Raw genomic sequence first — 10,460 nt, forward strand, 5'->3', positions numbered from 1 at the left:
AATTGTTGAGTGACTTGAGTGTTTAGTGACATTTATTTGACGATATTCGTTAGTCAAAAATTAGTCACTTTCTTTTGCTTCTGGGATGATTTTAGTTACTTGCTAAATTAAGCAGATGAAATCAATTAGCACCACAGATATCCATTATACTTTAACAGACTCATTAGTCGCTTGAGCGTGTGGTAATCATCTATTTCAACTTTATTACTCACTAATTGATATTTGTATGAGTCTAAACAAATACCAAAATGATATATTGTCTTTTTCTGAGTTAAGAACGAAGCAATCACATTTGTTTAGACTCATACCTTAATCATTTTGGTTACTCTGGATAAACTTTTGAAAACCCCTTAGTATTCTACATTTATTTTTATCTTGTGTTTAATTTTTTTTTTGGTTATTTATTTTATTTTAGTCATTAGTCACTTAAAATTTAGCATATGAAACTATTTAAGATTATACATTAAAAAAACAACTAAAAACGTGTTATGCTTAAAGATCTCCATTTTACTTTTCGAAAGAATATCCCACTTTAAAAATGTTCACAAGGTAAATGAAAGCTCTCATATACCATATTAACTAATTAATTGGGTGAATTAATCAAGCTGATTGCATATATATTATAGCTGTCACAAGTCTGTTAAGCTTTCGTTTAAATTTATGAACATTCGATATGGTGAAAATGTTAGATGGTGGGGTTAGGTAAAAATAAACTTTTTCTATATAAACAAACACATTCATTGATAAGTTTCTTATCAAACCCACACAACATATACTCCATAAAAAAAACAAAACAAAAAAGAGCGAGGACAGAGAAAATGACATTAAATGGATATTTTTCTACTGATTTTGACATAAAGTCTCCAGCAAACAAATTCTTTCAAACATGCATTTACATACTAGATCTCCCTAAAGGCAACGGTAACGATCTTCTCCATTACTTATACGTACACTTCTCATTGATTCATATATATATCTTGATTAAAACTCTAGTTGCTATGTTTCACTATATATAGTCACGATGGAGATTGAGGCTATACCTTCGGAGAAGAAAAAAACTACGTTTAGAATCGAGGGCTTTCAAGTCTCGGAGTGGTACGAGTCGCTCAAAGGAAAAATCAGCCAAGGCGTGTCTATGTGGCAAAACCTGGATGGGTACAAGAAGCTCGAAGGAACCATGACCATCATTCATGTGGAAGACAATAGCCGTGACCGTGGTATATTCACTGTAGAGTACGAGAAGATCATCTCTAACATCGAAGATCCAAAATCTATCGTGAACACGTTTGTTGATTTCTTTACAGAGAGATGGATGCGTATCTTCTTGAAGCTATTAATTAGAATTATCTTAATTATGTGTTAACAGGGTAGAACCCCGTTTATATCGCTATCCAGGCCTGGCCCACCCCACAAGCAGCTAAAGCATCTGCTTTCGGAAACCTAATAAATACAAAATATTTGGACTATTTGACAAAATATTTCTTAGCTGAGTTGGTATCTGGTACTTAGATTAAACATCTACTCGTGGGTTCGAATCCCCTCATTGGCAACTTTTGTATTTTTTTTTATATTGTATGTATCATATACAGATGATTAATGTATATTTATAAAATACCATATTAAAAAATGCTTTAGGCCTCCTTAACCCTTGGACCGGCCCTGTCGCTATCTATATCTCTACGTACGCTTATTGCGGTATATATGGACTAGTTATCGTTAATAATGGTTGGACATTTAGAATGTATTTACTCATAATTCATAAAGCTTTAAAATACATAATAATATATCGATTTGCATGCATATTATTGTTGTATCGACGATTTTTAATATTATGGTTAATTAAGTTTATCCATGTCTATTGTTACGGATTATCAATTATGTAACAACTCATTGTTTTAGTACGAAAATGCGATTCGCCACCACTACTTTAAAAGCACAAGGACAGAGAACGCATATATAATTAACTATCCAATTTGGTTGTGTTAGTTTGTTTGAAGAAAATAATTATCAAAAAAGAATTAATATATAAAATATACTCACGATTGAACGTCCAGAACGAGAAGACCCGTCCTGAGATCGAAGACCCACACTCCATCATCGACACTTCTGTCAAGTACTTCCAGGGGATCGATGCAATTCTTGTTAAGGAGATGGATGAGAAAATTGTTAAGGAGATGTCCGAGAAACTTTTTAAATTTATTCTTAGATCTTATCCTGGGGTGTCTGAATCATCTGAAGACCTATATTGGACTTATTTCTGGATCTATTTTTTAAGTGGGAACTCATCTATCTAGTTATATACATATCTAAGCTACTACCGTCAAATGCATATTAAAGGTTTTTTCAGCTCGCCAAAGATGTTACTTTTTTTTTATATATATATAAAGTATTTTGTTTTTTCTTCTTAGCAGAAGAAATGTAAATTAATTGCTTATGGTTTAAGTTAATAGCTAAAATAAGCCGATAAAATAATTTGGTCATGCACAAATATTCTTCCATGTAGATTCACTTTTTCAACATACTAAGCTACGAACAGTTGGTGAGAGTCATGAACACGTGATCACACCCTCATGTATTGTCATTTTTAGTTAAGAGACTGATGAACACAATTACACAAACCCTCACCTTACAGAACAATCGCTTTTACTCACTCATCAGTTTCCTCATACTTATACTTTTTTTTAAAAAAGGTTTTGAAGGAGATTGAAGATTCAGTAACATGCTTTGCTTAGTTCGAGTTAACAATATACTGCATGTATTGTTTTATTATTAATTCACTATTTATACCATTGAGGTTTTATTTTTTATTATTATTCCAGTTAATCGCTATAAGATAAAATAACTAAACAAGTACGAAATCGGGTTGCTAAATAATATGTGACTCAATTTATGTAAGTTGAGTGACGTCTGCCTATATATTTTGTATTTATTCCACAACATTCACTAGTCATGTCTAAGTTCATAACGTTAAAATGGGTTGATAATCGTATACTAGACAAAAAAATAAAACGCGTTTTGTGTTACATGAAGCTCATAGAGAAAGAGTCATTTAAGAAGAATTTTACTAGTGATCATATATTTCTAAAAATGTATCTCAAAACAAAGTAATTTACGTAAAGCACTTGCTAGATTGAGATAATCGATACACAAATTAGGCTGTTGAAATCAATGTGGTCTGCAAATTTTATTTACTCCCATGTATATACCACATTCGTCTGCAAATCAATGTGGTCTGCAATTCAAATACTGAAGCTTTAGGTTAGTTTTAAAAAGATTCCACAGAGTGAAAAAGTTAGATGGGTGGGGTTAGGTGATTTTATTTAATGTAATTGTCATAAACCTCTGTCTTTCTATATAACCACATTCATTATACTGAGAAGGTTATTATCAAACCCACACATAACATAGACTTCAAAAACAAAAAAAAATAGAGAATGGCACTAAACGAATCTACTCATGAGTTTGACGTGAAGTCTCAGGCGGACGACCTGTTTAAAGATTTCATGAAAGCATTAAAAGACAATGGTAAGTCTTCAACAGTATTGCATACATCATATTGATTAATCTGCTAACTATTTTTTCGACTAAACCTTTAATTTCTATGTTTCATTGTTTCAACAGAAGATGAGGTGGAGATCGAGGCTGAGGATTGGGAGAAAAGAGAAATTACGATAAATGTGATCAGCTCTGATTTTTTGAGGAAGTACAAGACGTACAAAGTAACCGCCACCATTACTCCTAGGGATGACGGTGATGGTAGCCGTGTGAAATGGACCGTCAAGGTCGAGAAGATTCCCGAAGACATCCACGTCGGCCCACACATCTCCATCAACATAAATTCAAGAACTGTTGAGTTTTATCGTAAGTCTCCAGCAGAAGAGTTGTTTAAATCTTTCATGGAAGCAGTAAAAGATGATGGTAACTCTTCTACATTACATATATGATATATCTCATTGATTCATCATTTCTCTCGATTAAATCCCTAATCACTATTTTTTCACTATAAAAGATGAGGTGGAGATCGAGGCTGAGGATTGGACGAATAGGAAAACCACGGTAAAACTGATCTCCAGTTATATCTTGAGGAACTACAAGACGCTCAAAATAACCATCGTCGTTACGCCTTCGGAAGATGGTGATGGTAGCCACGTGAAATGGACCGTAGTGTTCGAAAAGATTTCTGATGACATCGACGACCCATATCTAGCCATCAACACAGCTGCTTATCTCATCAGGATGATCGATGCCAAAGTCCTTAAATAAATATGTCCTAACTTGAAGGTTCGTCTACATTGCAAAACGTCGTCTAAATAAATTGGCATACATACATATCTATATATTTATTGCAATAAACGTTTGGTATTTTGGGGATGTATGACTCGATCGTATAGCTATATTATAATAAATATCTATTGGCAGATTATTGTTGGACCGGATGATTATAATTTTTCACAACTGGGGGATCTAATTGGCGGCTTGTGTAACTTGTTTGCTTAATAAAGATATATTCTCATGTTCTCCTTTACCGTAAAAAATTATGGAGAAGGCAACTTAATCTAACCAAGTTAGCCAGGTATTAAAGTAAATGTTTATTGTTGGTCCAATTAACAAAAAAAAAAAAACAGAACTAATTGATGTATCAAAAATAAAAGAACTGCGAATGTTCATTACACAATAGACTAATAATCAACACAAGCTAGGCTTTTTTACGGAAAGGCTTGTAGAGGCAAGTCTATACTAGAAATTATGAATACTTTTTAATAAAAGATATATACATCAATACTTAGTAATAGTTACGATCCAAAAAAATTATTCGAAATCTAAAACATATGTCTCACTGTAAACTATTCAAATTAACATTCTATAGATCTCTTCAAGGATTTTTCATCGTATGTGTTCTACTATGACATGTGTATGAGACAGATATCTCTAGAGGGTCTCTCAAATCAAATGAGAAACGATTCCAAACATTATAGCTTTAAAATTATATATTTTTCTAATTTTGATTTATTTTTAATGAGAATTTCTCAAAAAGAGACCCCAAATGAAAATATATACCCTTATGATTTTTAGGAAGAACTTCATTAAGATCTATAAGGAGCAACTCATCAAGAAAAAGAATAAGCTACTTGTTATGAGTGATTTAAAATTTTGTTTATATCTTATTTTGTAATTGACAAGTTGTTTGCATGTGATTTGTATTTGTTCTGAATTTTGAATGGATATATATGCAGACTATACAAGCTAATGAAGACAAATGGAATATATTGTCTGAAGCGGTACATTATTTGAACAAAATTACTAAAATTATGTTATTATCTCAAATGTCTTGTTCAAATAGTATCCTTGCAAAGTTTGATCACATTGATTATTTCTAACCAAGTTTTCTTAAAACTATTGTTCATTTTATGATCTTAAGGATTGAGGCTGACAACGATCGAGAACATATCTCTTGAGGCAGGTCTTTGATTTGTCTCGGAAAATATTATTAGAAACCTTGCTGGATCGTGGGAACTCTTGGATTAATCTGTAAATATATCTAAGTTATTAAATTGTTTCTGCAGGTATGTTTGTATTAACATGTGGGTTTGGTGTTTTAGATAAAGGAATCTTACGTTGTGAAGGCTGGCATCCGCATGGATGCTTATGAGAAAACAATGATGGCCTACTACAAGAAGTCGCTGGTAAATTGGTTATTTGCACATTACTGTATATATATATATATATATATATATATTTGTGCTTATGTTTGTACTTAATACTAATCATATGTTGTTTTGTGTTCAAAAGGAATGGCTAGTTGAGGATGATAAATCTGACAATATAGTGTCCAAGGAATCTGACACGTCTGACAAGTTATTGTCCAATGAATCTGACGACGAGTAATAATGCGATTTTTACTTTATGCTTGTAGTTAAAATTAGCTGATGTTCCGGTGACCACCATCGTGATGAGTTGGTTACTTTCGTTTCACTTTTTTACAACTTTCTCTCGGTGTTTAAATTTTAGTTACTGTGTTATCTAATGTGAGAAATATGTTAGTCTTTTAATAACATTGGGAGTGAAGATTGAGAATGAAATCCGCGGAGTAGAAGCATGTGAACAAACAATATATTTGGTCATACGGGCTTAATAACATGTATTAGAAACGTGTCACAAATCAGTTATTAGTCTTTTGGTTTAAGTTTTCTTCATCATCTGCAAGAATTTACGATGATTGAGTCAGACATAATGAATTAATGAATCCTTTTTGATGCAGAACCATGTATGTAAATTGTCTAGCAGCTTAAACTGGCTGTATTTTAGATTGAACATCTAGTTTTATATTGATTGTATTTCAGAAAGAAAAAAAATAACCAAAAATATGTTAGAAATATTAGCTCTCGAGTCCTTGAAGCACGACCACGATGATGAATTCATGGTTGTTATGGGAACCAAAACTGATATGATCATGGCTAGCAAGGAGTCAGAAGCTGCAGAGGAACTGGAGATTGTGGGAAGGATCACTCGCTCAAGAGCTAAGGAGATGGCTAAGGAAGCTCATTCACTCATAGCTGACGGGTCATTCAACCTACCGAGGATCCAGGTCTTTAACATCTCCACCTTGAAGACTTCACCCGGTAATGATAACTAGATAACTTAGGTGTGAAGTTTGTACTCTTTTTCCCATAGCTGAGTTTTGTCCCACTGGGTTTTCTTGGCATGGTTTTTAATGAGGCAAATGGATCACTACGTCGAGTTATCTAGAAGTCATTGCCAATGGGAAATAATGTACAAGTCCCCAGACTTCAGACTTTAGTCACCAGACTTCAGACTTTAGTCACCAGACTTCAGACTTTAGTCACCAGACTTCAGACTTTAGTCACCAGACTTCAGAATTAAGTCACTAGACTTTTGCCAGACTTCAGTACCTGATGATTTGCTGTTTTTCTTGTTTTCCTTAAAATGTCTTGTTGTTTTATTTTGAACTTCCTGTTGTTTGGAGTGTCGAGCCTAGGGTTGATTATAAAGCCCATAGCCACGCCTCCTTGTTCTTTAGCGAAGAAGTATGTTGTAAACATGTTTTGTGAACTTTCTTCTCTCAATTTGAATTCTTGAATGCGTTCTTGATTTCTGGGTTTCTATACACTTTGTGATTCAGAAACTCTTCACTTGTTACAATCCATATCGCCACCTAAACAATCTATCTCCATCGAATCATTGTTCTAACTTCTGATCATCACCATATCCTTCTACATTCTCGATCTCACAACATCATCGCCACCATATTTGCATTTTCCGCATCATCACCATCGAGTCTCATCATCATTCATCAGTCTACAGCCTTCATCAGAGTTTCTATCCTAGGGAGATCCTATCATGTGGTATCAGAGCCAACTCTGTGCCAAGGCTAAGCGATTCTAAGAACCCTAATCTCTTGTGTTTTGCTTAATTCGTTTGAGTCTAGGTCTAATAGGGTTTAGTTATTGTTGATTCGTTTGAGTTTAGGTCAAGTTTTGGGAGTTTAGGATTTAGTTTTGTGTTGTTCGATATTAGACTGCAAATTAGGGTTTGTTTATTTCGAAATTGTTCATTATAGGGTTGGTATTGATCGATTCTCTTGTAGTTTTGTTCGATATTAAGTCTATATCCGTGAGTCTATTGCTTAAAATTCTGAGTCTTAGAGTTTATTTTCGTTTTTTTTATTCCAAGAACAATTTACTGCGAGTTTCTTATTTAATTTGCAGGTACAATGGAGCTTTCTCCAGAGGCTATGGAAGCTTTGAACCAAGCCATGTCCAAGCAAATAGCAGAAGCAAACAAGTTAATGTCTACTCAGTTTCAGCAACAGATGGAGCAGCTCAGTAACAAGTTTGAGAAACAGTTCAAGGACATAGCTCACGCATCTAGTGCTTCAGAACAGAGTTCTACAGAACCGCCTAGTCCTAATGAGGCCCTTCGTTTAGCCAAAGGAAAGGCTCATGTGAGAGCTTCTTCAAAGCCTACACGGATCAGAACAGCTAAGTCACCTACTGGGGGGAGAGAGACTTGTTTCAATCAGAGGAGAAACACTCAAGGTACAGAAAGAGAGCCGCGCAGAACTAGTAGAGATCACATTCGTCCAAGACGCACTGAACAAGTAGCTGGGCATCGAATCTACATTGAGTCAGATAGAGAGTATTCTGAAGAAGAAGAAGTTTCAGATCATAGTCAAGAGACAATGAGGAGAAACAGAAACAGAGATCATGGCAGGGATTATGATCCTTTGAGGCAGCAGTTGAGTCATCTCAAGATTCAGTATCCTTCTTTCCATGGTACCAATGACCCAGAGACTTATCTAGACTGGGAAAGGAAGATGGAGTCGAATTTTCAGGTTCAAGGAACCTATGAGTTGAACAAGGTGAAGATAGCCATATCTGAATTCAATGGTTATGCTTTGTTATGGTGGGAGCAGTTGGGGCTCACTAGACATCGACAGAGAGAGCCTGCTATCACTACATGGGAACAGTTAGTCACGCAGATGAGAAAGAAGTTTGTTCCTACACACTACCAGCGAGAGATCCTTAACAAGCTTAGGCGTCTCATTCAAGGTACCAAGTCTGTTAGAGACTACTATCAAGAGCTGGAAACACTTATGATCAGGGCTGATCTAAGAGAAAGTGAAGACATGGTTATGTCTAGATTTCTTGGGGGTTTAAACAGAGAGATTCAAGACAAGATAGAGCTGCAGAATTATGAAGATGTGCAAGAAATGGTACATAAGGCAGAGTTAATTGAATCGCAGATCAAGAGAAAGGGAGTGAGGTCAGCTTTTACGCCTAACATCTCCAAGCCAAGAGAGTTCAGTAAACCCGCCTTCACCAAGGACAGCAAACTGCGACAGCTACAGTCAAAGAGGAGGTTAAGATTGATTTCAAGCCCAAGAGTAGCACTTCTACAAGTTATATCAGGTGTTTCAAATGCCAAGGAATGGGGCATTATTCCAGAGACTGTCCTAATAAGAAGATGTTTCTTCTTCAAGAAGGAGGAGAGATTGTGCCAGTAGACAGTTCAGAGAGTGAACTAGAGTCAGATTTCGGTGAAGAAGGTGAACCAGCCGTAATGGGAGAAATGTTGGTAGCATGCAGAGACCTTATCAGCTACAGTGGTTGAACAACAAGGGTGCTTTGACAGTTTCGCAGCAAGTGATGGTGAAACTAGCGATTGGGAAGTACGAGGATGAGCTGCTTTGTGATGTTATTCCCATGAAGTCAAGTCATATTCTTTTGGGAAGACCATGGCAGTTCGACAGAAGAGTGTTCCATGATGGTTACACCAACAAGCAAACATTTGAGTTCAAAGGACGCAAGGTCACTCTTCTACCACTTACACCCAGCGAAATCTACAAGGACCAGCTTCACATGAACCGCAAGGATACAGAAAAAGTGTCTCACAGCCTGTACATCAATCACAGCGAGTTCAACAAGCTATTTGATCCAGAGATGACCACATTCATGTTTGTGTACAAGGAAACACTCACCAGTACTAAGTCCGCAGGAGAGCTTCCACGCGAGATGATAGAAATTATAGAGGAGTACAAGGATGTGTTTCCAGAAGAGATACCTCCAGGTTTACCTCCAATCCGTGGGATAGAGCATCAGATTGATTTGGTACCAGGTTCAGCTCTACCGAACAGACCAGCTTACCGAACTAATCCAGTAAAGACTAAAGAGCTTCAGAAGCAAGTAGAGGAGCTGATGAGCAAGGGACACATCAGAGAGAGTCTCAGTCCATGTTCAGTACCAGTTTTGCCTGTACCCAAGAAAGATGGTTCATGGAGGATGTGTGTTGACTGCAGAGCTATTAATAACATTACAGTGAAGTACAAACATCCAATTCCGAGATTATATGACATGCTGGACGAGTTATGTGGTTCAACAATCTTTTCCAAGATCGAGTTAAAGAGTGGGTATCATCAGATCAGAATGAAGGAAGGAGATGAATGGAAAACAGCTTTCAAGACCAAGCAAGGGCTCTACGAATGGCTAGTCATGCCGTTTGGTCTCACCAATGCTCCTAGCACCTTCATGCGTTTAATGAATCATGCTCTCAGACCTTTCATAGGCATCTTCGTGGTTGTGTACTTCGACGACATACTCATCTACAGTAAAGGTCTAGAAGAACACTTAGAACACATCCGCCAAGTTCTAAATGTTCTTCGTTCTCAATCCCTCTTTGCTAATTTTTCTAAATGTTCATTCTGTACTACTGAGGTTGTTTTTCTAGGCTTTGTTGTCAGTGCAGAAGGAGTTAGAGTGGACGATGAGAAGGTCAAGGCTATCAAGGAGTGGCCAACACCCAAAAACATGGTAGAAGTCAGGAGCTTTCATGGACTAGCAGGCTTCTACAGGCGATTTGTGCAAGACTTCAGTACTATTGCAGCGCCACTTACAGAAGTTGTCAAGAAGGATGTAGGATTCAGATGGGAGGAAGCACAAGAG

General features: G+C 36.1%; 1 protein-coding gene and 1 pseudogene across 1 annotated transcript; both read left to right on the top strand.

The window, feature by feature from the left end:
- Positions 819-1,341, top strand: LOC104759426 (annotated as a pseudogene).
- On the top strand, positions 3,311-4,423 carry LOC104756896 (uncharacterized protein At1g24000-like). The gene is made up of 3 exons (XM_010479552.1): positions 3,311-3,525; positions 3,622-3,918; positions 4,010-4,423. Exons 1-3 carry the CDS (start codon positions 3,435-3,437, stop codon positions 4,261-4,263), a joined length of 642 nt encoding a protein of 213 aa, XP_010477854.1. The 5' UTR covers positions 3,311-3,434; the 3' UTR covers positions 4,264-4,423.

Source organism: Camelina sativa, chromosome 17 (genome assembly GCF_000633955.1).
Source record: "Camelina sativa cultivar DH55 chromosome 17, Cs, whole genome shotgun sequence".
In the NCBI taxonomy this organism is placed as follows: Eukaryota; Viridiplantae; Streptophyta; class Magnoliopsida; order Brassicales; family Brassicaceae; genus Camelina; species Camelina sativa.

Bases quoted from the DNA above. Each gene is read 5' to 3' on its own strand.
- LOC104756896 (XM_010479552.1), top strand. From the start codon at position 3,435: ATGGCACTAAACGAATCTACTCATGAGTTTGACGTGAAGTCTCAGGCG. The intron at 3,526-3,621 runs GTAAGTCTTCAA...TTGTTTCAACAG, and splicing joins GAAAGCATTAAAAGACAATG to AAGATGAGGTGGAGATCGAG. The intron at 3,919-4,009 runs GTAACTCTTCTA...TCACTATAAAAG, and splicing joins GGAAGCAGTAAAAGATGATG to ATGAGGTGGAGATCGAGGCT.